The 27,525-nt window shown below is 39.9% G+C and overlaps 1 protein-coding gene across 1 annotated transcript in view; it reads right to left on the bottom strand.

The window, feature by feature from the left end:
• ACOT12 (acyl-CoA thioesterase 12) overlaps positions 1 to 25,317 on the bottom strand; it is a 44,365-nt gene extending 19,048 nt beyond the window's left edge. The window contains 5 exon segments of the mRNA XM_032404083.1: positions 5,072 to 5,207; positions 10,423 to 10,524; positions 12,682 to 12,765; positions 18,192 to 18,262; positions 25,129 to 25,317. Of these exon segments, the coding sequence (XP_032259974.1) occupies positions 5,072 to 5,207; positions 10,423 to 10,524; positions 12,682 to 12,765; positions 18,192 to 18,262; positions 25,129 to 25,255 (520 nt within the window). The 5' untranslated portion in view covers positions 25,256 to 25,317.
• Between the last annotated feature and the right edge of the window lie 2,208 nt (positions 25,318 to 27,525).

Raw genomic sequence — 27,525 nt, 5'->3', positions numbered from 1 at the left:
CCTAGGGTTAAGGCTGAGATAGGAAAGCATCCCTACGAGAGCTGTCTGTGGATTGGGATTTTTCTACTTGACTCATCAAGAGTATCATTTTTTTAGGTTTGCAGCTATATATAAGGTTCCCTGATCCAACCTTCCACGTAACATGGGCCACTGGCTTTGTGTCCTGATTTTTTTCAGGCCCATTAAAACACAAGTTCTAGGTCTTCTAGAGCCTACAGAGTCCTGAGCAAATGCCAGCTCTTCTATTTCCTTACACTGCTGCATTTGTGTTTTCTAATCATTTCTAGACTTCAAGGTTTTCTCTTATTTTCCTGTCTGCTGAGATGTACTCGCAAAGATGCTTGTAAATATTTTATCCAGAAATTTTAGCTTGTTCTAGACACCAAGTCTACCATATTGCTGTCATCAGAATTGGACTGCTTCCCGAAGTGGTCTTTAAAAGGCACATGAAGTCTTCAATCCCTTTCAACTTCTTTCTTTCTCTTTTTTTGCTATTTCTGACTTTGTCAGATGATATCCTATTAATATCTCAAACTAGTATTGACTGAGGTTTTTTTAAGTTAATATCTCTTACTTTTTTGTTCAAGATAAATATAAACAATCTGTAAAATACAATGTTAAATGAAAAAAAGAAAGGTACATAGCTGTTTGAATACTGTGCTCCAAGTATAGGCTAGTGTGTGTGTGTGTGTGTGTGTGTGTGTGTGTGTAATATTGGTTGTCTTTAAGGATAGGAACTGGCTAACTGGGAGATACTGATGGTAGGAAGTCTTACCTTTTAACTGAATGCCCTCTCATACCTTTTGACATTTTCACCCTGTGCATGTGTACTACCTATTTTTAAATAATTTAAATAATTATAAAATTAAAAACTGAGTAGGCCTTATATTCTGAGAGACACTGTAAAGACTCAAATATAAAGCAATTCCTTCTTTTCTGAGGGATAACTTTAAAGAAAAAACTACTCAATTCTTACGAAGACATCCATGGGATATGCTGGGATACACAGAGGTGGGTTAAGGCAGGTCACGTGTGCATGAGCACCAGCTATAGCACGTATGCAGAAATATACGGAGTACAGGGGACCTCGGTGCTGAAGCATACCTATTTGCAGGTAATTGTCAATCAGTGGAGAAATAGGGCTCTCCCAGGCTCAGAGACCAAGTCAGGCTCACAGCTCTGGCTGTGTACTCAGGTTAAGTATGGTAAACAAACTTCACCCTTTCTGCAGGCTTCCAAGTCAGAGCATACTTGTCCAGAGGTCAATTTCAATACTTGGACTTTGGATGTTCATTAAGTACTGTGTCATCATTCTGCTTTGGCAATTTTTGCCTTCATTCTACAATTTTGGGTCAGGAACTTTGACCTGAATTGAGGATATTCTAGTTTTCCTTCTCATAACCAGAAAGGATCAACACAGGATAATGCTCATAAAGATTTGATTTCTTGGGGTGCCTGGGTGGTTCAGTCGTTAAGCATCTGCCTTCGGCTCAGGTCATGATCCCAGAGTCCTGGGATCGAGCCCCGCATCAGGCTCCCTGCTTGGCGGGAAGCCTGCTTCTCCCTCTCCCACTCCTCCTGCTTGTGTTCCCTCTCTCGCTGTGTCTTTCTCTGTCAAATAAATAAAATCTTAAAAAAAACAATGCTCTAAATATGAAGTCTTTTCCTACAAGCCAAGCTTCCAAACAATGACCCAGTGGTACAAGAACACATTCCAAAGAAGTCCTGCTTTTACATAATCTAATGTCATTTGTTTCCCTTTTCTTCTGAAAGCATATGGTTTTGACTCAAATTTCTTACTGTTCTAACAATATGCATTTCAACCACATAAAATCTTGAAAGAGATTCCAATTGGTTGTGATATTACTATCAATGTAGAACCCTGGGTTTTCTAAAAACATGGTTCAATAACAAAGATGATCTAGCTATCTTCCTTTAGAAGGTGTTGTCCAGTTCAAAACAAACTCCACCCAGATACACCAGGTAGCAGGTGGACAAACCATGCACTCATGGCAACTTAAAATTCTAGGGTCCGGCTCTGACAGTGAGAGATATCGCTTTTAGGTTCTACGGTATCTTGATGGCATGAAAGCTAGTAAAATTTCTAAAAAGATCAAATCAACAAAGTTAGATTAAATGTTGTTTTGTGCAAAGGAATGTAGAATAATCTATTCTCAGGCAGATTAGAGGACACATGATAAAAACAGACTCCTAAAAATCTATAATTCTAAACTGAACCAGACTGCTAGAGGTGATCTGCCAACTTCCTAACAAACTGAAACTGAAGTCAATTACAATCGTTTAACCTCTATATTTGAATGGCTGCAGCACGTAGGAATGACTTCTGTATTCAAGTTCAGTGGACAGTTTTTATTCCTAACTTTCTGGAACACAGTTGACCTCTCATTTCTTCATGTAACTCTACTCCCTTGGCTTATGATGCTAGTCTCTCTGGTTCTCCCTGCACCCCTCCCACTAGTCCCTCTAGGTCTCCTTTGTAGATCCATCCTCCTCCTCTAATCACCTCTTAAATGGCCATGTTCTCCAAATTTCACTCTTGGCCCACCACCCTTGTGCCACTGTGAGCCCTCCCTAGGTGACTTGTAGGTACTCTTTCATTTGAATTACCATCTGTAAGCTGTTGTGTCTCAAACTAACTCTCCCCAGCCTTGGTTTTGTCCTTTTGGTTGTTCCACAGGCACGTCAGACTACACTAAACTCCTCATCCACCTTCATCAAGACTGCCCCCCATGCATTAGCTCCACTCATGATACCACCATTAGCTAACCAGTTGCTCAGACCAGAAACCTGAGAGTTACTTTCCTCACCCATCTCCCCACATGAGTGACCCTATTCTGCTGATGTTATCCCTTGCATATTTTTGGCCTTTTCCCCTCTGCTCTCTATAATCATTGCCTGGAGTAGCTGCCCCTCTCCCCTTGCCTGGCCTCCATCCCTCTAGTCTCCCCTCCTCTCTGCAGAATGACCATATTAAGTGCCAGCCTAATCATGCAACCCTGCCCAAATCTTCACCAGCTTCCCTCAAGGAGAGAAGAAAGGTCAAGCCTCTTTGCCTGGCCTAAGAGAGCCTCCATGACACAGTCCTATCTTGTCATGTCCTGCCTCCTTCCACCTTGAATTTTCTCTCTAGCATGCCCTTGCTCTCATGGTTTAGCCATTTCATTACTTTAGCAAAACGCATTTTATTTTATTTTATTTTATTTTATTTTATTTTTTTAAAGATTTTATTTATTTATTTGACAGAGAGAGACACAGCGAGAGAGGGAACACAAGCAGGGGGAGTGGGAGAGGGAGAAGCAGGCTTCCCGCGGAGCAGGGAGCCCGATGCGGGGCTCGATCCCAGGACCCTGGGATCATGACCTGAGCCGAAGGCAGACGCTTAACGACTGAGCCACCCGGGCGCCCCTAGCAAAACGCATTTTAAATATAGTTTGGTACCGAGACCATCTTTACAAAAGGATGGACACTTCTCAGCACAGTAATTTAATGATGATGTCTTCATTTCTTTAAAAGTAGCTTGGTAATTAATGGGCATTGTCTTTTAAAGTTCTGCAAGAATAGAAGCCTTTGAAAAACTTTTTTTTCCAACGCAAAGGGCATCTGTGAGGTGGTCCCAGGACCATGATGACGTCATGAAGAGCAAAATAAAACCCCTGCCCCCCCACAGGTCACCCCTGCCTCTGCCTTTTCTCTCTCCTCTGGCATCTGTGTGTCCTCTTCTTCCTTCCTCTCTTTTAATATTCTCATTCTGATCCTTTCTCATCTCCTTTCCTTCTTCTTCTTCTTTTTTTTTTTTTTTTTACAGATTTATCCCATTCCTATTTAAATTCAATTATCCAACATATAAGGCATCATTGGTTTTTGATGTAATGTTCAATGATTCATTATCTGTGTATAACACCCAGTGCTCATCACATCATGTGCCCTCCTTAATGCCCATCCACCCTGTTACAACCACCCCATTACCCCCCGACCCACCCACCTCCCTTTCCACAGCCCTCAGTTTGTTTCCCAGAGTCAAGAGTCTCTCATGGTTTGTCTCTCTCTCTGATTTCTTCCCATTCAGTTTTCCCTCCCTGTCCCTATGATCCTGTGCTATTCCTTATATTCCACATATTAGTGAAACCATATAATTGTCTTTTTCTGCTTGACTTATTTCACTTAGCACAATCTGCTCCAGTTCCATCCATGTTGATGTAAATGGTAGGTATTCATCCTTTCCTTCCTCTTCTACATGTGTCTGCTTTCGGAGCTCAGGAGGGAGTTGGATCTTCTATGAACTTCCTGGCCCCTCTGGCAGTGGTGAGCAGAGGGACTTGAGCGGGACCACTCCACTTCCAACCTCACCACTTTGCTCTCCCCAGTAGGTCATCTCCCCTGGGGCTGCAGGAGATGGGGTCAGAAGAAAAGGAAGGGCAGGGGAGGGGCAAGGCAGCCCTCTTTTCCCTGCCATTCTGGCCCCATGAGGCCTCAAAGAGCCTGGGAGATCACAGCGAGAGAACTAAGACACTCTGGCTCATCAAACCCAGTGTTACTGGGGAAGAGCCAGAAAACAGGAATAGAATCTTAGCGCTTCAGTTCATAGCAAGAATAGAATCAAAGTGCGTCCTGTGATCTTTAGCAAGGGTCTTCCCTGCTCAGGTTCAGTTTCCTCCTTTGTTGATATTATAATCAGCTCATATGAAGTAATGAATGAGAGACTGCTTAGTAAACTGTGAAGCACCAGATGGATATACTGCGTTGTCATTCCTTTATTCGTTGATCACTACTGAGCGCATTCTTACCGATAAGGACTGCCTGGTCCCTGTCACCCTTCTTTCCTGTCTCTTCCCGTGGAGAAGCATCAATTTAAAGAGGTCTTCGGCATCAGCAGTTATATTTTGAAGTGGCCAGACCCTTCCTTCTCCAGCCACTGGGTTTGTTGGGGAAGATATCTAGCATCGCTGGGGCCAAATTGTAATAATAAGGTGAAAAGAAGTGTGCTCTAAGAAAAGACCCTTTCACTTGTCACAGTCATATAATTAAAGTTCCTATAAGTAGAGTTACTGACCGTCAAACTTGCTATTTTCCTTCATCAAGTTTTTAAAGGTATCCTCATGATGTAATCGAACTTTCCTTCTCTCAGAAGCCAGATTATGTTCCACATGATCTTGCTCAGTTAGAAGTGCGACTGGTTTTAAATGAATCTAGAGAAAGAAAAACATTGCCTTGTTAAATTATAAGAGCACAACACGAATTTTGTAAAACTAATGATATGTTACATTGTTTTCTAACTCAAAATAAATAGAGCATTTCTGGGTCTTTTTACACATATTATTTGACTAAATTTCTTTCTTACAATATTTTTAAACTAAAAAAATCAATATAGGCTTAATTATTTCTTCATACAATAAGATATGTGCTTTAAAGAGTTTTCTAAATATTAATTTTCCCTGCTTTTTAAATTTTTCAACAGAGCTGCAAACTAAAAAAATTCTTCAAATTAATGAATGAGGAGGGGGACTTTGAGTCCGTTGAACTCTTACCAAGAAATGTTTTCTACTTCTTGCAAAATTAAGATCTCAAAGGGAGGGAATAAAGATGTTCTAGAGAAAGCTGTCAAGTACTGAGAGTTATTTCTAATTTGGAAATTTCATCACATGGTGAAAACATTATCTAATAAGCAAACTAAAAGAATCAAAAGGTCAGAACAAAGCTTTGACCTCCAGAAACCTAAAAATATGATGCAACAGAACCAAGGGCTCAAGCTCTGCCATAAATGCCTGTCTCTTGACCTGTGTGCATAAGGAAGTCACCTTGAGCCTGGATGGGGATAATTCCATGCTCATTTCCAGGATACCTGAGGGCTGGCACTGACCCTTAGCCAAGAAGACGAAGCAGCTAGTGGTTCATAATATGCTGCTTTCAAGTCTAAAACTCCTGTACACTGCCTTGTCTAATTTGTTTAGGAATATATAGACTTGATAACTTATACTGGTTTAACTCCACAGCCTTGTTTTAGTTGTATGACCACTGGGGTATAAAAGTCCACCTGATAAACTTTTGTCTTGGGATGCCCGGGTGGCTCAGTCGGTTAAGCGTCTGCCTTAGGCTCAGGTCATGATCCCAGGGTCCTGGGATCGAGTCCTGCATCAGGCTCCCTGCTCAGTGGGGAGCCTGCCGCTCCCCTTGCTTGTGTGCTCATGTGCGCACTCTCTCTCCCTCTGTCTCTGACAAATAAATAAAATCTTAAAAAAAAAAAAAAGCTTGTGTCTTGGCTCTCCAATCTATAGATGAAGCATATTTTGTATATCTGAAAAGGACCCTGAGAGTGAAAAACTGAGAGCTTTTCTGCTAAGGTCAGGAATAAGACACGGACGGCTGTCCACCTTCACCACTTTTATTCAACATAGTACTGCAAGTCCTAGCCACAGCAATTAGACAACAAAAGGAAAAAATGGGAATCTGAATTGGTAAGGAAGAAGTAAAATTTTCACTATTTGAAGATGACATGATATAGAAAACCCTAACTCCACCAAAGAAGAAGTGATAAATAAATTTAATACAGTCACAGAATACAAAATCAATGTACAGAAATCTGTTCCATTCCTATACACTAATAATGAAGCAGCAGAGAATGAAATTAAGAAAATAATCCTATTTACAAATGCACTAAAAACAATAAAATATCTGTGAATAAACCTGACCAAAGACATGAAAGATCTGTACTCTGAAAACTATAAAACACTGATAAAAGAAATTCAAGACAATACAAAGAAATGGAAAGACATTCCATGCTCATGGGTTGGAAGAACAAATATTGTTAAAATGTCAATACACCCAAAGCAATCTACATATTTAATGCAATCCCTATCAAAATACCAACAGCATTTTTCACAGAGCTAGAACAAATAATCCTTAAATTTATATGGAACCACAAAAGACCTCGAATAGCCAAACCAATCTTGAAAAAGAAAAACAAGGGGCACCTGGGTGGCTCAGTCGTTAAGCATCTGCCTTCAGCTCAGGTAATGATCCCAGGGTCCTGGGATTGAGCCCCACATTGGGCTCCCTGCTCAGCGGGAAGCCTGCTCCTCCCTCTCCCACTCTCCTGCTTGTGTTCCCTCTCTAGCTGTCTCTCTCTCTGTCAAATAAATAAATAAAAAACAAAAACAAAAACAAAACTTGAGGTGTCACAATTCTAGTTGGCAAGTTATATTACAAAGTGCTAGTAATTAAAACAGTAGGGTACTGGCAAAAATAGACACATAGATCAATGGAATAGAACAGGAAACCCAGATATAAACCCACAATTACATGGTCAATTAATCTTTGACAAAGGAGGAATGAATATACAATAAGAAAAAGACAGTCTCTGCAACAAACGGTGGGAAAATTGGACAGTCACATGCAAAAAAATGAAATTGGACCCCTTTCTTTCACCATACAAAAAAATAAACTCAAAATGGGTTAAAGACCTAAATGTGAGACCCGAAACCATAAAAATCCTTGAAGAAAGCACAGACAGTAATTCCTCTGACATTGGCTATAGCAACATTTTTCTAGATATGTCTCCTGAGGCAAGGAAAATAAAAATAAAAATAAACTATTGGGAGTAAAACAAAATAAAGTTTCTGCGGAGCAAAGAAAATAATTGACAAAACTACTGAATGGGAGAAGATATTTGCAAATGACATATCTGATACAGGGTTAGTATCCAAAATATAGGAAGAACTGATACAACTCAACACCCAACAACCAAATAATCCAATTTAAAAATGGACAGAAGACATGAACAGACATTGCTCCAGAGAAGACATCCAGATGGACAACAAACACATGAAAAGATGCTCAACATCACTAGCTATCAGAGAAATACAAATCAAAACTACAATGAGATATCACCTCACACCGGTCAGAATGGCTAAAATTCAACACCACAAGAAACAACAGGTGTTGGTGAGGACGTGGAGAAAGGGGAACCCTCTTGCACTGTTGGTGGGAATGAAAACTGATGCAGCCGCTCTGGAGAACAGTATGGAGGTTCCTCAGAAAGTTAAAGATAGAACTACCCTATGATCCAGTAATAGCACTACGGGGTATGTATCCCCAAAATACAAAAACACTAATTCAGAGGGATACATGTACCCCTTTGTTTATAACAGTATTATTTACAATATCCAAACTATGGAAGCAGCCCAGGTGTCCACTGATAGATGAATGGGTAAAGAAGATGTGGATGTGGTATATACATATACAATGGAATATTGCCATTGAAGAATGGAATCTTGCCATTTGCTATTACAAGGATGAAGCAGAGAGTATAATGCTAAGCGAAACAAGTCAGAGAAAGACAAATACCATATGATCTCACTCATATGTGGACTTTAAGAAACAAAAACAAATGAGAAAGGAAAAAAAAGAGAGAGAGACAAACCAAGAAACACTCTTAAATATGAATAACAAACTGATGGTTACCAGAGGGGAGGTGGGTAGGGGGATGGGTGAAATAGGGGATAGGGATTAAAGAGAGCACTTATCATGATGAGAAAATAAAATAAAATAATAAAAAAAAAAAAAGGAAAAAGACCCGGAGAACTATGCCTGGAAGCCTTGACCTTCTTTGATGTTTGCCTGTGCTTTCTTTCTCCTGCTATACCATTTCTTTTAGTTTTAGTGAAGCCCTGCACGAGCATCCCCTACGGAGTTTTGTGAGTCCTTCGATAATCCAGTCTGTGCAACTGATGAACTAAGCCTAGTCACTGCCCATCTCATCCTGGAATAAACTCACTTTGGACAGAGATGCACATAGGCCTGCAGTTTTAGACCAAACCTCTGATTTTTCATGGCTTTCTTAGTGATGCGCCACTGAACAAGAATGGTCCTAGCTGGAAAGTCTGGGAAAAGTGCTTTACGTAAAGGTTACCTGAGTCAACCTATTATGGCAGCACCGCAAGGCACCAACCTTCCAGAACCACTTTCAGAAAACAGTTCTTCAGGCTCAGCAGAGGCTGAACTGAAGTGTGACTATTATATTCTTAACCCATGAGTCCCTGAGGTCAGAATGAGAACATGGAACAGGACGGTGATGCAGACTCTTTTCGGTCACTTGCACTCACCCCCATATTCTCTCATTCTCAAGTGTTTGGAGATTTGGGGGCAACCCAGAAAAACAGAATGGTTTGCAAGACCTATCTCAATGTCTTCGATTTTAATGAACATAGGATACCTGGAATGCTTTGTCAAAGTACAGATTCCAAGTTCCTATACTAGTGATTCTCATTCGGTAGGTCTGAGACACAGCCCAGAAAGCTGCATTTCATTTTATTTTATTTTATTTTCAGAAAGCTGCATTTTAAATAATAGCTGATATGAACTTCAGTTTGAAAAAGCAGGCCCTTGGGCGATGTGAATATGTCTTGTGGTGTGTCTAATATTGGACAGGGACTGGGAGAAGTGTCCTGGTGCACGAAAGTCTGCAGGGACACCTACCACCCAGCCATCAGGGCAGGCTAATTCAGACCCACCCATCTCTTTGCCTCCTGGCCCAACTGAGGAGTAGCTTGTGAGTGCTGTTCTGCTGTCCCCTCTGTTGGGTACACAGAAAACATGGCTTTGTCCCGGCTCTAAAGTTGGAGGCAGTCTGAGGAAGAATGCTTTTGTAGAGTGAGTACTCCTTGTCGCTTCAAAGTGGAACTAGGAGAAACCACTGTGCCCACCTCTGGAGTGATCCTTGCAATGAAAGATTTAAATTCTAAATTAGATTATGACATTTAAAAACACTTAGACTAAATGTGAACCCTCTCCTAGGTACCCTGACCCTGAAAAGGAAAGCCAAGAAACGATAATAAGTAAACCCCCGGCAGACTAGAGACAAGCTGCTCTTGGCCAATGGTCATGCAAGCCCCCTGGGCACACACATCAGAACAACATATTTATTTTAAGGCTGTTTTAACTTCATATGCCTTGAAGCTTATTTCTAAACTTCACTAGTTCAGCCTCTTTGACATTCTTCCATCAGGTATAAACAAATGACTGGACCATAACATGCAACTGCTTACTAAGTTGCTCTTGCTTTAAAGAAAAAAAAATTTATTTTAACTCAATTTTGAGTTATATAACCACAAAAGAAAAGAACAAAACCAGTAAACACTATTTTTGAGAAACCGATAGACCCTTCAGATCATTTAAAACAGTATTTTTTTCCATTTTCACCAACTGGCAACATCTCCCTTTCTCTAAGGTACATAACGCTGTATTACCACACAATGACAACTTTTACAGAAACAGGGGTGGATAACAAATCCTGGGAAAGCATATGTCACAGTAAGAAGAAAAGTCTTTTTTTCCATAATAATTCTGATGCCATCGTAACACGTCCCTGAATAACATGCTAGGTACTCCTTCACACAGAAAATTTACCTTTTCTTCTCCAACTGGTTTGGCTACAAATGTAGAGAAAGCCACACTAACAAGTTTCTCAATACCAGTGAACATGTCCTGTACTATGACCTTGATGCTGATCTAAAATGAAAAGAAAAATAAATCAGTAAACTTCCAGCCATCCAGATAACACACGAGATTGCAGCAATCAAGATTCAGTGATGTACTTCATCATTCTTTTGTTTTTGAATAAAATCAGCATTTTATTATTTTTATTTATTTATTTTTAAGATTTTATTTATTTGACAGAGAGAGAGACAGCAAGAGAGGGAACACAAGCAAGGGGAGTGGGAGAGGGAGAAGCAGGCTCTCCACTGAGCAGGGAGCCCGATGTGGGCTCGATCCCAGGACCCTGAGATCATGACCTGAGCCGAAGGCAGATGCTTAATGACTGAGTCACCCAGGGGCCCCTAAAATCAGCATTTTAATTTCTTTTTAAGCAACATTGTTTGTTCAGTGATGTTCCATAAAATTAAAAAATAACTTTTTTCTGGTTATAGAAAAATACATATTTACCATGGAAAGTTTGGTAAATATAAAAATAGATATAAATGGAACCTGATTATTCAGAGCAAATATTATTAGTAATTCTGCCACCCAGACTAATAATTACTAATGTTTAGGTAAATTTTTTTCCAGTTTTACGTGTGTGTTATGTAAAGACACACACAAAGTTATCATACTGTATTTATAGTTTTATATTATAATTTTAAAAACTGGCATTATTTGACAAGCATTTTCTAATCCCATTGTTACTAAATATGCTTTTGAAAACAAGATATTCATGAATGCCTTGTTGATCATTAGAGAGATGTACCACAACTCTTTAAAATCTTTAGTCTCTCAGTTTTATAACGAAATTAATGTGGACAAAATGGCATCGTGTTATCTACAGCTTTTTCCTTTGGAAATTTTAGCTTATCTCAGGGAATAGAAGGAAAAGGAGAAAGGAAAGGGAGCTGTTATCCATGTTTGGGCTGAATATAAAGAAGAGCACTAGCCCTCAGGAGAGAGGCCAAGCCCAGTGGCTACTGTGTGGCAAAGGTCAGGAGCCCACAGCTGAGAGAGCATCATCACAACTGCTGCTGAGAGATCTGGTTTTTAACACAAACATTTCTCTTGTGATTGCAGTGTTCTGTATTCTGTTCATATGGATACTGGGGTAAAGCCATCACCATACGTGTGGTTATGGCCAAACAGTTTTATTGAATCAGAATATGGGTTGAATTGTGTCCCCCACCAAATCCAGTACGTTACAATGTGACCTGACTTTGGAAATGGGGTGGTTCAGATGTAATTGGTTAAGATGAGCTCACACCAGAGTAGGGTGCGCTCCTAATCCAATGTGCCTGATGTCTTTCTAAAAAGGGGGAATTTGGACACAGACACACACACTGTAAGAACACCACATGAAGATGAAGGCAGAGATGGGGGTGATGCAGAAGCCAAGGACATCAAAGACTGCCAGCAAATCACCAGACGCCAGAAGAGAGCATTGGGGCACATTCTCTTGCATAGTCCTCAGAAAGAGTCAACCTTACTGACACCTTGGTTTAGGACTTCTGGCTTCTAGAGCTGTGACACAATACATTTCTGTTGGTTAAGCCACCTAGTCTGCAGGACTCTGTTACGGTAGCCCTAACAAACAAATGTAAGTCCCATCCTGTCTTTTGTGTCCAGAGATCAAAGGGACTGGTACTAACCAACCTAGAAGTTGCAATATAGGATCCAGTAACTCCTTTCCTGCTAGTTTCACCTGGACAGTGATTTCAAAAGCCTCTGAAAATGTTGCTTTCACAACTATGGTAAAGAAAATAAAACCAAGTGGATGTAGAAGAAAGGAGGACATCTTCTCCCTTCAGTTACTCTGCCTTGCAAAAACTAGCTAATGATGGGGCTAGTTTCCAGTAGAAGGTGAAGAGATAGAGAACAAGTAGAGTCAGAATAATTAGGAAATAAAACCCATACTTTGCAAAGAACCAAGAGAGTGCCCTTCTCCCTTGTATGTTTACTTTCTGTGTATCCTTCTCTGTGAAAATAGTGCATTGCATCACATTTCATTTTAGTAGCAGAGTTGACTGGGAAACACAAGGCCCTTATTATTTACCTGTGAGCCTGACCACAGATTCCAGGGCCTTGTGAAATTCAGAATCTCATGAGCTCCAAATTATTCCAGAACTCCTCTTCTGCCCTCTGAAGAGATGGGCACCAATAGTCAGAAGAAAAGGGGTCACTTACCTCCATGCTTGTGCTGAATGCTCTGGTAACTTTTGCTTTGATGGTTATAACTTGTCCAATTCTAGTTAAAAAGAGAGGGAGGGACTTTAGTAATCCTAGCACATCTCATTTCAGACTTAAAGATTCACTTAAATGCACATGCCATGGAGCAGCCCCGTGTATCATGCTGATAATGTTCATACATGAAACCTCGGGTTAATGATAACAGAAAAAGACAGCTGTAAAAACAGATGCCAAGCACTGTAAGCCACATGTAGGTTAGCTGACTTCTATTCAAACAGAAAAGGGCCTTTGCAAAGATGGTGTGCAAAATGACTTCCAAAATCTGCAACAGATACTTTGATTATATCACAGCTGTTTCCTTAAGAGAAGATAAAACAAACACACAAGCCAACCCATAGAACTGACATTTATTTTTAAATGTCTGTTCACAAATAAATGGATACAAACCAGCGAGCGAGCAAACTGATAAACTTCACCAGGTTTACATGGACTCTCAGGACGGCTGGAGGACCCATTCACTCTCCACGATTACAGGAATCCTGGTCATACAATCTGAAATTGTTCCAGACCTTTTGTGTTCAGGACCCCCAGTTACCTTCTGTCCCTTTACTTTACCTTAAGGGTCTACCCAATGTAAGCCTCCTCAATTTTTCTCCCTTACTTTCAAGTTAAACTATACTCCCTTTTCTTCGCCTTACTCTTCTGTTTCGGAGGAAGAAGACAGGTCTCTTCCAGACCTCTTTCTGTACCTGTGCCCTTGACCCACCTCCTCATTACCTTTCTTCCCTACTGAGGCCTGCTTAGCTCTTTCCTCTTTTGTACCCTCAATCTCTGCCCCTTCCCTGACTTCTTATCAGTCTATGAAAATGCTCAAGACTTCTTCTTTCTAAAGATCTTTCTCTCAAGCCTATTCTTTCTTAAAATTTTTTCTCTTCTCCTCCATATTCAAACTCCCTAAAATATTCCTTTTTTTTTTTTCTAACTCATGCATTTAGGAAATGTTTACTGAGTTACAACTAGTCCTGGCATTAAGCTAAGACCTCAGGAATACAGTGCTGAACAAGGTAAGGTTGCTAACTGCAAGGGAACCAGTCTTCACTTGGGACACCAATCTGTAGACAGATGAAGGGCAATGCTATGAAATTTTTCAAGAAAGAAAGGATTGAGTATTACAAAAGCACCTCTAAGAAGAGGCTAATTCAGAAAGTTGGGAAAGGAGTCACAGAAGAGGTGACATTGAGATGGCTCTTCAAAGATGAGGATTTTGCCAGGGGCCAAAGTTTGAGGGCTTCATTTCCCATTCACTTCTCAACCTCTCAAATATGGCTATTGCCTCCACATCTCACTTCTGATCCCTCCACAGTCACTTCCTAACAGCTAAATCCAACATCTCACCTCATTTAATGTCTTTCTTCAGGAGGCTTTCACTTCCCTTGGATTCTAAAACAGCATCCTCTCTTCTATCTCAGTTTCCTTCACTGATTTTTGTTCCTTAATCCATCCCTTCAGTGTAGACATCGCCTTAATTTCTGTCCTTTGTCCTATTCTCTTCTCACTTCACCCTCTTCCTAGAAGACCTTGTTCTTGTCCATGATCCTGTCATCTTTATAGAAATGATTACAAACCTACATTTTAACCTGGACCTCATTCTTGAAACTCAGAGCCATATTTCCAAATTTCTCTCAACAGATTCAACTAATAGTCATAGAGGCTCTACTAGGCTCAGTGTTAGCTACCTTCACACACATCACCCAGTTTATCTTAATCTCCATATCCAGCACATGTAAACCCAAATCAATTTTCTTTCTTCCTTGTAAACTTCCTAGCTCTGTTTGGTAAAGTTTCTAGGAGAGACTCACAGTAATCCTGCCAGGCAGTTAGAGTACCTCTTCAAAACTATAGTAGTACTTTGTACTCATCAACTATAAAAATCTTATGCCTCTCTGTCAGTCAGACCTGAGCGGGGGGAAAGCACAGGCCGCTTTGTCTCGTCTCTGAACCGTGTCCTGCCTTTAGAAGTAGGGGAATTCCAGGGGCACCTGGGTGGCTCAGTCTGTTGAGTGTCTGACTCTTGGTTTCAGCTCAGGTCATGATCTCAGGGTCGTGGGGTCGAACCCTGTGTCGAGCCCCATGTTGAGCCCCATATTGAGCCCCACACTCAGTGGGGAGTCTGCTTGGGATTTTCTCTCTCCCTCTCCCTCTGCCCCTCCCCCGTGTGTGTTCACGGACACTCTCTCTCTAAATAAATAAATCTTTTTTAAAAAATAAAAATAAATAAGAGCAGGGGAATTCCAAAGAACGTGGTTGTCCATCAAACCAGACTCTCAACACTGAATGTCAAATGAGTGGAACGACCAGAATTTCAACTAAATAAAACCTGCTTCATAGCATGGCATTCAAGGTCTTCTGTTACGTGGCCCCAGTCTACAGCTGGGGCATCACCTCTTTGCAGATCAGGCTCTTCCTGAGCACTTCCTGCTCCTTCTTACACTCGTGCTTAGATTTGTACACATGCCTCATTAGGTGAAGTCCTTTTCCTATTCACCAGATGAAAATCTATACCTCATTTGAGGCACACATTAAATGCTATCACTCTCATTGATTCTCCAGTCAAAATGTGCACCTTTTAAACTACCCCACAGAATGGAGTTTATCTTTCACCCTAGGCTTGCATCCTATCATGCTTTCTATTCTGATGATTATGTATTTGTCTGACTCTCACCAGACTCAGTGACCGCTACACTCGAAAATTGTGCCATAATCATTCATATATCCTACTGAGTCCAGAGCAGTACTTTTTGTATTGGCAATAAGTATTTGAGAATTTAAACAATATCCAATGTGGTTTATAACCAAATTATATGGCTTTCTACATGTAGCTTTCAATTTTCTCTTTTTGTGGTTCAGGTCCCATGTAAAAAATACAAGCAGGTACCTTTCCATGATGTTAGTGGCCACAAATCCTTTCTGATAACACAAACACAAAATGGTGCAAAATGGAGCAAAATGGCAACCCACATTTCACTGATGAGGTTACTAGTTAAGTCTAATTTACAGAATTTAAGTTTGAAAACTATATAATAGGTATTTTATTACAACACACTGTTGCCACTCCTAAATTTAATAATGGTGCTTCTATGTCCTAATAAGCTTGGATTTGTAGTAATTTGTAATTTTGCTGAGATACAAACACATGTCAATTTTTTTCTACTTAAGGGAAAATCACATAGCTAGTATGTGAGCTTAGTCCTTGGACCTTTATCTGCATCCACAAGACTCTAGAATGTCCAGAGCTCTTTCTGTGACACTCCAGCTGCCTAGGAGAACCACCATTGGGAAGTGTTCAGTAAAAGTTGCTGGTCACAAACACAGAAGCAGTGGGTCTGGGAAAGCACTGGATTAAGGGTAAGAAGATCCAGGCTCAAAGCACCCTCTGTCCCCCGGTTTGCTCAGGGCATTAGGCCTCAGTTTCTCATGGATACAAAGAGAAGGCTGGGCTGAGCTATAAAGGTCTTACCATGTCTGTGATTCTAATTCCTGCCAAAAATTTCTTCTGTGTCAGTTTTGAAGTAATTTCTTCACGCATGTGGTTTTATTTAACTTAATTTTGTTTGTATCTAAATAAATAAATGTCAAATAGATAAATGTGAACAGTAAGGCTGGAGAAACAGACTGAGCATCTCACTGGACAGACTACTTAGGGCTTGAAAACCATGGCAACTACCTCCATGGTCTTTGAGAACCATCCAAGACCAGAAACAGATGACCTTCTCTTTTCCTTTTCCTTGTTAAGTTATGTTCATGTCTTCAAGGATCAAGATATTCAGGGAAAAACAAAAACAAAAAATGGAGATACAAACATAAAATCAAAGAAATTAAGTAAAACCATATAATCCCATTTATTACAGGTATTAGAATAAACCCTTTAAAAAACAAATAATTCTTAATTCTGTCCCCCGAAAAAAACCTAGAAATAATGACCAACCCTTTATAAATGAGTACATTTTCTGCCCACATTGTGATCTCTACTTACTATTTCTTTTGAAGAAATTTGTGACTAAGTTTTTGTAAGGAAATAAAAAAGATGAGTCCACTTTGTCATACCAGAAAGCAAAGGAGTTATTAAAGGCTTCTAACTTTGCGGTTATGACCAAAGAACTTAGGAACCAAATTGAAGAATCTCCCACTGCTCAAAGATGAGGCAGTTTGAGCACCCATAAGAATAACCACATCCAAATTGAAATGTATCAAATATGCTAAAGTCCACAGGCTTATAATGACACTAAATAAAGGAAAAGAATTAAGCCTGTCTTTCCTGGACAAACTTTACCTAAGGGTAACCAAGTAATTAATGAGATAAAGAGTCTCTCTATACAAATAATTCAAGAAAATAAATGAAGAAGAAATGATAGGATTGGCATATCACTATTTTACCAATATCTAATGAAATAATGCTCTAGGTAATGATCATCAGACATTATGTGCTCTTGATAAGAACTAGCTTTACCAAAATATCAAAACTTCATCAAATCAATTTTTAGATGTTGCTATCATTTTACAAGAAATACAAAGAATGGGTGAACTTCTAAAACGAGATACAATGAGCAAATACAAAATGTCGTAAACTCTATAAGACAAATGACCAGGTTTCTTTAATAAATAAACTAAGAGAAAAGAAAGGAGAGAAAATTATATGTTAAAAGACTTATCAACCATATTGAATCCTGATTCAAGAAACCAATTGTTTAATTAAAAATATACATTTTTTGAGACCATTGGGAATAACGATTTGTTAATAGTGTTGTGACTATGTTATTATGTTTTCTAAAAGAGCCCTTATCATATAGAAATATATAATGAAATATTCACAGACGATGCCTGAGATTTCCTTCGAAATAATCCAGGTGTGTGGGGGAGTATGGACAGGTGCTGATAAAACAAGAGCGTCCATCAGTTGATCACTGTTGTAGTTAGGTGACAGTCCTTGGGGATATACTATACTAATCTCTCTACTTTTGTGTATGTTTGAAATCTTCGTTGATCTTGAAATTTTCTACAATAAGAGATGGTAAAGCACATACACACTCCCACACATAATATGTTTTTCATAATTTAACATCTGTAGTCAGATGAATTAATGTTTACCCAACAACCTAATGATGAAATTCACCATCATAGACCTACTTGTTTTCATTAATTATTCTTCTAGTAGAGGAAGAAGCCATTAAGAAGCAGCTTTTAGAAATCCTGCTCTGTCTCTACCAAAATGCATCTATTCTGAGAGCTGTGTCTCACAAAATCAGGACTATGAATTTACACTTAAAAGTCTTTACTAAAAGTACATCCTGCAATTACTATTTTACTGATTTACATGAGGTCAATTGTTATTTACTTTATTAACAAATTGGATCACTGAGTCCAAATAAATAAGCAAAGGTGCCACAAATCTATGTTGTAAATGAGGCAATAAGCCCAGGAGAAAGGTGTGGTAGAGCGATGCCACTTACCTAGCTTGTCTCCTCAAATTGTATGTCATCCACTGAGGCTGTAACACAGGAAACCCCAGCATGTTTTTCAGCTTCAAAAAACAGGTAAAAATGTGCTACATTAATAGTTATGTCTAAATCTTTCAGCATAAGGAAAAGAAATAAAAAATTAAATGGACTTATTCTAGTAACTCATCCTCTGGTTCAGTAAAGTACCACCTTGCCCACACTTGTGGATGATCTGGATCAGTAACAGTTCTTTCATTCTGTAAGTTGTATTTCTACTGCATGGAAATTACTGTACTTTCTTCTAAGTTTTAACTTACACTGTCTTTGATTTGAAATTCAATACCTAGTATACCTAGTTATTGAAATAGCAATTTTAGTAAGTTGGTGCCAACTTTAAATATTTTGTCAGTCAGATACTACCCTCCTTTTGTTTTAAAAACAATGCATTAAAGCTGTATCCATTATCCCACATAATCAGAAGCTACATATATTTAGACCAGTTAACATGTATAAACATTGAACAGTATGGAGACCCTGAGATCATACCCCAAATCAGAGAGCAACTTCTCTGGGTATCAGAGAAATACTCAGCACATACTAGGTATTTAGTCAATACTTATTGTTCATTATTACCAAATTCAGTATGTATTAATTATGTTGGAGAGGAGAGTATTAAAATAGTGTGGAAAGAGATTAAGGAAGAACCCTAGCTATTTCCATATTACATTTAATTGGTTGAGGGTTTTTTTAATTATTGATTTTGTTTTATATAAAAATATCAGAACTTATTCTCTTTAGGAAAAATGTGGACATGTGCTTCTGCCAGAATCTGATTTTGATGAACAGTCAGTTAAAATCGAAATAGATTGCACTGGCTTTTTAGGAAATTTTAACCCCATTTTAATTTTGGAGACATCGCTCCTGCTGCCGCATTATGGAAGAGATTGAATTACACTGACGTTGTCTTCTTTGTGTGGAAACTTTAACTGCAATAATAATTGACAGTGCAAGGTAAAGAGAGGTGAGAAAATACTCCAGAGAGCAGGTATTTAGGACACTCTTCCCTATAATCTCATTTGTAGGAAATTGGACATTTTGGTTTTACCAATTGGAAATAATTAACTGTTCTTCCATACATGCACATAATATAAACTGAGTTAGCAGAAAGGTAACCATAGGGGCACTGTGTGTGTGAGTAACGGAGAGGGGACGACTGGCTTCCCAGCTATTAAGTTCAGTGAGAGGAAGGGAATGTAAAAGGACCAGACTCTAGAAATACTCAAGTTGGGTTCAACTGAATTCAGTGTATCAAACACCTATTAAATTTCTACTGATTTCCAGACACTGAGCTAAGTCAGTCCTACCTCTTACCAAGTGTACTCGGTGGCAATTAGAAAGCTAGCCATAGTCGGTGCCCTTTTAGAGCTTAAGATTTCCAGAGAACTACTGGATCCTTGCAAATACATGCTATAAAACATTGACTAAGGAGTACCTAATACACATTCATTCCACTTACCTGACATGAAGGAACCGGATGTGGAGTTTATTAAACTATTCTTGTTAATAAAGTGTTACCATGTGTGGCAACATAAGTGACCAATTTTGAATGATTTAAATGATAACTAAAGTGCTAAAGCACACTCTGTGATGAGTGTGGAGCCCTCCACACTCATTTAGCCCCAAGGCTAAATTTTTATTTTATATATCAAGCATCTATTTTATATATATGTAAATATATATAATTTATGTCACATATATATAGCACTATATATAATTTATATGTCATATATATAATTTATATGTCATATATATAATATATAGCACTATACTAGATTGGGATCATGAACAAACATTATTATAATAGTAGTTACCATTTATTAAACACTTATTATTGACCAGGCACTGAGCTAAGTATTTATGCATGTCAATTACATGAGGTTGGTACAACTATTAGTTTAATTTTACAAATGAGGAAATTTAGGTTTAGAACGATGGACTCCATCGTTCTAAATAGTGATTTTGACTACAGAAGCAATAGGAACTCTCAGAAAAGAGCAGTCAAGGAACACTCTTTAGAGAAGTGCTTAGCTAAATATGGGCTTCAGAGGCTCAATCGCCATGGTTTAGACTATAGACTTTTAAGGGTCATTAAATTAAAAAGAAAAAACAAAAATATGGGGACCCAACATAGGACCACAATTTGTACATGTGATTCTATGTGATTGTTTTATTTTCTTTACAATTGTGTCATGTATGAATTTAAAAGACCAGCTTGCTCTGATTCTTGATTTTGATTGTCTTTCATACAGTACACCAATAAAAGTGGAGAAACTCTAAAGCTATTACTGATTTCCTTGAGAAACTGAGAGAGGCTGGGAATAGTAGCAGACTAGCTAAGTGACTGTAATCCAGATATGAGATGATGATTGTTTAAAATGGTGGTATCTCCATTCATTCATTCCTTTAAATAATGTTGAATGAATTACCTGTGATATGCTAGCCTCTATGTAAGGGGCTGACAATATAAAGCAGCCATGATCTCTGTTCTCACAGAGTCTAGTGGAGAAGCCAGGGATTAATAAAATGAATAAGTAATAACAAAATGAATTAAGCGCTCTGAAGAAAACGTGATTGGATGGGAACCGTAACTGAGAAACCAGACCTAGGTGGGATGTCAGGGAAGATTTCCATGTGGAGGGGATGCTTCAGCAGAGATCTGAAGGATGATTAAGACTAAAATACATGTGTTGGGGAGGAAGAACAGAGAAAAGGTGAGCAAAATGAGCAGAGGGAAACAACAATTACAAAGATCCTGATCAAAGTCTTTGAGGATAAAATGCAGAAAGCAAGAGGGGTGCCTGGGTGGCTCAGTTGGTTAAGCGTCTGACTCTTGATTTCAACTCAGGTCATGATCTTGGGCTCCACACTCATCACAGAGTCTGCTTGAGATTCTCTCTTTCCCTCTCCCTCTGTCCCTCTCCCCACTTGAGTGTGCACACACACACACTCTCTCTAATAAATAATAAAATCTTTGGGAAAAAATGCAGAAAGCAAGGAGAGCTGGTAAGGCTGAAGGGTTGGCTGAGAATGGACTATGCACAGGGCCTTGAATTTCTTGGTTAACAGTTTTATAATTATTATTAAAGATATTGTTCCACTGTCTTGCTATGATCTTCTTCAATCTGTAAATGTATGTCTTTCATCACATGTGGGAAAATTTCAGCTACTATTTCTTTAAATATTTGTTTTATGCTTCATGCTTTTTCTCATCTCTTTTGGGGCTCCAATGAAAGTATGTTACACCTTTGGAAGTATTTTTTCAAATCTCTGTTCATTTTTGAACTTCATCTTTTCCCTTTTCTTCAGACTATATAATTTCTATTGTCCATTTTTACGTTTACTCACTCTTTGTCTCCTCCAGTCTGCTGTTAAGCCTAAGCAGTGAATTTTTTTTATTTCAGATACTGTAATTTTCAGTTCGGGAATTTCCACTTGGTTCTTTTTTTGTGTTTCTATTTCTCTGCTGAAACTTACTATCTTTTCATTCTTTATGATCATAGTTTTTATTACATCCTCAAGCATAGTTATAATAGCTGCTACAGAATCCCAGAAGCTTAATTCTAGCACATGGGTCATGTAGGGATTGATCTCCATTATCTTTTCATTTAAGAATGCATCATATTTCCCTGTTTCTTTGTATATCAAGTAATTTCGGACTGTATCGTAGCCATTATGAGTGATACATCGTAGAAATTGTGGATTCTTAACATGTTCCTCTGAAGAGTACTATTTTGTTTTGTTTTTTTTCAAGTAAGCAGTTAACTAAGCTCAAACTATAAAACTCTTATCTCCCTAGAGGTTGGGATAGCCCTTTTCAGTTCTTTTGGCATTATCTAGGAAGGTTGGTGTTTCTCCCATGCATACATGATTCAAGGTTCACCAGAGATTTGAACAAAAAACATAGATTTTAGGGCACTGCCTCTCTGGTTCACTCCTTTCTTGAATTCTCCTCCTCACATTTCAGTAGCTGTGTTTTCCCCAAATCCTCTGGCACTTCAAATAAGCAAGTCTGTGGGTTTTCCATCAGAAATTTAGTTGGCAACAGAATGGAGTCTTTCTTCAGGCTTAAAGTCATTAAAAAATAAACAAAATGAAACAGAGAAAGTTAGCTAGTACCACTCTCTTCTTCTAAGTGTTGACTTCCAAATGTTCTAAATCAGCTTTTGTTCACTTGTCAGTTGCCGTAAGTAGCTTTTATTTAATGTTTTTTCCAGAGTTTATAGTTGTTATCTCTGTGACTTTTTGTTTTTTGATATGAGATACTAACCATGCTAGATACTTAAAGCCCTTGATAAGGAAGACAATGGGGGAAGATAAACAACCTATGATATGATCAGATTAGCACCTTCAAAAAATACTTCAGATGCAGGGTGGAGAAGAGACCAGAATGAATGGAGAAGATCAGTTTAGAAACCACTGTGGAAGTTCACATGAAGGATGATGGTAGCTTGGCCTAGGTGGTGGCAATGGAAGCATAGCAAAGTGGGTGGGTTTGAGTGATTCCTTTAAGGTAACATTGACAGGACCTGGTTCATGGGTTGAATATGTAGAGGGCGAAGCAAGGTAGAAAGAGGCATCAAGAATGGATGACCCCTAGATTTCTGATTTGCCCAACTGGATGGCTTGCATGCCATTCCTGAGAGAGTGAACCCTGGAAAAGATTCAGAAGTGAAACAGAGGGAAATGTGAGTTTGTGATATTTCAAAATAAGAAACGGATATGGAGGGTGGAGGACGCCTCAGATACGGCTGCAATCCTCTAGGCTTAAGGAACCAGAAAAATGGGGCTACTGAAAGAAATGAGGTTTAATGCCAAAATGATAGTGAACATATTAAATCTTTTTTTAAATATTAAGAAGATATTTTGGAATCTAGCAGTGCCTGGGAGTCACGGCTGTGCCTTGGGGGCTATGACTATATGATCATTATTTATCATAGTAAGTGGCTCTAAAGAAGTGCTGGTCAATAAGGAACTCTGGCTGGGAAAATGCCAGGAAAAGCAGGTTTTGTATTATCCTTATTATATAAAGTAAAGCACTATGGTGCAACATTTCTCTGCCACAGATTCTGTTAGACCTTCACTAAATAAAGTCCCCTGCTTATGTGGTGCTTCTCACCATGGAGTGTTTAACACAGGTATCTCCATGCATCCAAACAAACTGTATCTTAAAGGTTTCTTTAATGTTGTATTGTTAGTAATCTAACTATTCATCCAGAGTAATTGGTTATCAATTGAATCAGTCTATGGTCTGAGTTTCCCAAGAAATTTTTGTGACAGTTGCAGAAGGCCAACTGTTTATCCTTTACAGGACAGAGGCACAAAGTGAGGTAACTAAAAGTCACTTCAATATTCACATAATATATTCAGTTGCCTTGGCAATAGGAATCGTTATTATTAGCAACCTCAATGATTTTTACACTTGCTTCTCTTAGATGTGAATTAATTTTATACTCATGCTTCCATTATTTATGTTATTATAATCGACCTCAAATACTGATAAAAACTGTTAAGACAGAAACCAAACAGACCTATCAACAAACAGAAAACAAACAAGCAGATTGGCATAAATACATGACTAAATTTTGTGGGCGGTTAACACACGGGGGATTAGAAACCCTATTGATGTTCAGTGAGAAAAGCAAGGTTCTGTAAATCATCTGAGCTTTACTTTTGTCCTCTGTAAAATAAGAGTCCTAAGATACATGATCTTAAGCTCCTTCCAGCTTTAGTGTTTTATCCTAACATATTTTCCTTCAAAATGTACATTTGCTGAGTCTGTTAAGTGCCATATGCAAAGCCTGACTTCATTTTAGAAATGAGATTCCAAGTTCTGGACCCATCCGTCACCGACCTACCCATCCATAAAAGCAGGAGGTTTTTATTTAGAGCTTACTAAGCACTGGAGAACTAGCTTTAGTTCACATGCTAATTACCCAGGCAAGAAATAAAGAGGTGAACAGATCAATACACAAAATAATTACAGATTGTGCTACGTGGTATGAAGGAAATAAAAAGGGCATTGTGATCAAACTGTTGAAAGGGTACAAACGTAAACAGGTGGCCAAGAAAGACTTCTCTGAGGAAAGGATATTTAAGCTGAGATATAATAACAGAAAGGGCCAAGAGAAGAGCATAATGGTAAAATGAGAAGCAGGTGCAAAGGTCCTGAGACGAGACTTAAATAAGGGTGTGGTAGCCACAGACTGAATGCAGGAGCAGGTATGAGAGGTGAGTAATCTCCTATCAAGCCAGACATTAAAGAGATGTGCAGAAATGTAAACCAATACCATGCCTCTAAGTATATTTTTCTTATTGTTGAAAATATAGTTGTTTTTTTCAATAAAACTACGTCATGGGTTTATTCTTGTTCTTTTTCAATGAATTAATTTTTAAAGATTTCGATTATAGTAAGCATCAACAAAAATAACCCGCATAAACAAAAGCTCTCGGGGTCCTCACTTATTTAATGGAGTAAAGTAGTCCTAAGACTAAAACGTTTGAGAATCACTGGTCTAGGTCATTCCCAGTGTTGGATGCCAACTATCCCAGTCCTTACGGTACCCAGCTGCACAGGGCTCACAACTGTAAATACGCTCTCCAGTCTTCGCTCTCCTCCCTGACCCGGGGTCCAGCAACCGTGCGGGCTGAGGCTCCGAGCGTCAGTGGGTCGGCGCGCAGCCGGGTCCTCGGGATCCCCCCTTGTCCCGACCCCCCATCCCCACACCCAAGCCCGCGCGCCACTTCCCAGACACCCCCTACCACCACACGCGCTCCGGACACCCCCGCCACCCGGGCCCCCCACGTTCCGGACCCCCGCCACCCGGGCCTTCCGGCCTCCCGCGCTCCCCCGCTAGCCCCCGCAGCACCCCGCCCCGTCCCAGCCCCCTACCCGCCAGGCAGGCGGTGGCGTCGATCCACTTGAGCAGCTGCCCCGCGCTCAGCTCGCCGCGCAGGTTGGCATGCGCGGGCTGGATGGCCTGGCTCATGCGCACCTCTCCGGGCGCAGGGCGCTCCATGGCTCGGCCCGCAGCGAAACCCCGGGGCCGAGGGCGTCGGGCCGGGTCGGGCCGCGCTGAGCCCGCCCCCGCTCCGCAGGGCACCGGCGCCGCCCGCCCCGCAGGCCCTAAAGCCGGCTCTCAGCTGGCCGCCAGGCCCCGCCAGTGCACAGGGAGGTGGGATTTGGGGTGCCAGGAATATCAGCCAAATCCGGGGCCGCCGAGGTTGGCAAAGCTGGGAACGGCTCGAGTTTCTTACCTGTGAGGGGAGGATAGCAGTACTTATGTCAGAGGACTGTGGACAGAATTAAATGAGGTAATGTACGCATTACCTTATCCGCCTGGCTAGGCGGATACAGGTGTTTGCTAAGTAAGTGAGGTTAACATCCGTCCGAAGAACCCGACAGGACTGATTAGTTAAATGCTGTACAGACAGTGTGGACTTTGGCATTAGAAGCTGGCTTCCGAGTATTTGACTACCTTCCCCCCCGGCTGTTGACGGCCAGGTAGAGTGGGCACCTTCTCATTCTTAGGATGTTATCATAGCTCCCCCAAACCCTTTGTTATTGATCATTTTGTTATGAAATTACCCCCACTGCCAAACACACACACACACACACACACACACACCGTGTTCATGCTTGCAGGCACATCAGACTCACTCAACGGAGAAAGGCAATCTTTTGGTTTTAATCTAGAGCATTCAAGACTAGAAACTGTCACCTCACTATTAATGATCCCAGCAAATCCCAAGACACTCTCATCTTTACAGAAGACAAAATCTAGAGTATTAAATGAGAATTTTCATTCTCAGCTGGTAACACACAAAAGCTGTTACACTTAATAGAGGTGAAATCAGTGACTTTACAAAGCAGTTCTCATTAAGGAAATGGTGGCAGCAGAAAACCTCCAGCATGTGATACATTCCTAGTTCCTGTATTGTTAGGGCCGGCTGCACCTGGGAGAGCATTTACAGGTGAAGACATGGAAGCCGGCGGAGATGACGCAGCGCGGCAGGCATGCAGCTGACGTCATAGGAGCAGCTAAGGAAGTAGGAGCATCTGGTTTGAACTCAGGGCTCCTGACTGTCCAGAGTAGCTTACCACAAAACCTAACCGACTCCAGCAAATTGGTGATGCTTTCTCATCCTTCTGCAGCCTGCCAAACCCCAGCCTAGAGATATCAGATTGGAGAGTCTGGTCATTTTGCTTTTCCTTTTAAAGATCTTATGAAAGAGAAGAACGAATGCAACGCGGGCTTAACAACTCTTAGGATCCTTTGTGGGTAGGTTTTGGTCCCATACAAGCATAAATAAAATGCTTAGGCAAGCATTAAGTTTGGTTTTTATAAAAAGCATAAAAATGACTTCTTAAAACAAAGTAAAACTCATGCCTGCCAGACGGTCCTCATATGCAAGTATATCCTTATTTCAGTAATAGTGTTATTACTCATATCACCCCTCTTTAGAAAACGCCTCTAGAGTTCTTAATACCACTTTAGCAGATTTGATTATTGTTCAGCACATATTCATTCCATCCACTGATAACTTCATGGGAGGCACGTATTAATGTCGGGCTAGGCCACATGACTTTCTTTGGAATGGAACATGGGGAGGTAAGAGTGTATCAATTCCAAGCCTAGCCCTTCCAAGCAGCACGTGTTCTTATTCTTGGGACTACGTGACCTCTGCCATGGGAAGATGATAGGCCTGAGGAGCTTTCGCCAGCAGCATCTGGGTGCTATGCTGAATTCACCTATTGCAGAGCCACCCAGCCAACCTGCAGACTTGCAGCCGGAAGCTAAGCCACCCAGCAGGCATGCAGACTCATATATGGGACATAACTACTTGTTGTATGCCCCGTGATTTGGAGATTATATGTTACACAGCAATAACTGATGGTTACATAATAAATTTCATTTATTAATATTTTAGAAAATTTATTAAGTTACCAGAAATAAGGTTTGCATTATGTTGGTTTTCTCATTTGGGATAAAAAAATGGCGACTAAAATGGTAATATTATGTATATACTCATTAACTTGGTTTCTTGTAAATTAGAGGAATTTCAAAATATTTTAAGCATAGGTGTGAGAAGGTAGCTTTTCAGAGTGACTATCCGGAAGGGGACAGCTTATATTTGCATATGTATGTGTAGGGATGTTTGATCCAAAAGCAGACAAGGTCACAAACTCACTATTGTGTTTTCTTATGTGTATCATCTCCTATTTAGATGTCTTTGATTATGGTTTCATATCTTTTGTTGGTTTCTCACTGATTTTCGTTTTCAGCCT

This window comes from Phoca vitulina, unplaced genomic scaffold (genome assembly GCF_004348235.1).
Source record: "Phoca vitulina isolate PV1807 unplaced genomic scaffold, GSC_HSeal_1.0 scaffold6, whole genome shotgun sequence".
NCBI lineage: Eukaryota > Metazoa > Chordata > Mammalia > Carnivora > Phocidae > Phoca > Phoca vitulina.
The sequence above is the reverse complement of the archived record's forward strand: the minus strand, read 5'-3'. Positions and strand labels throughout refer to the sequence as shown.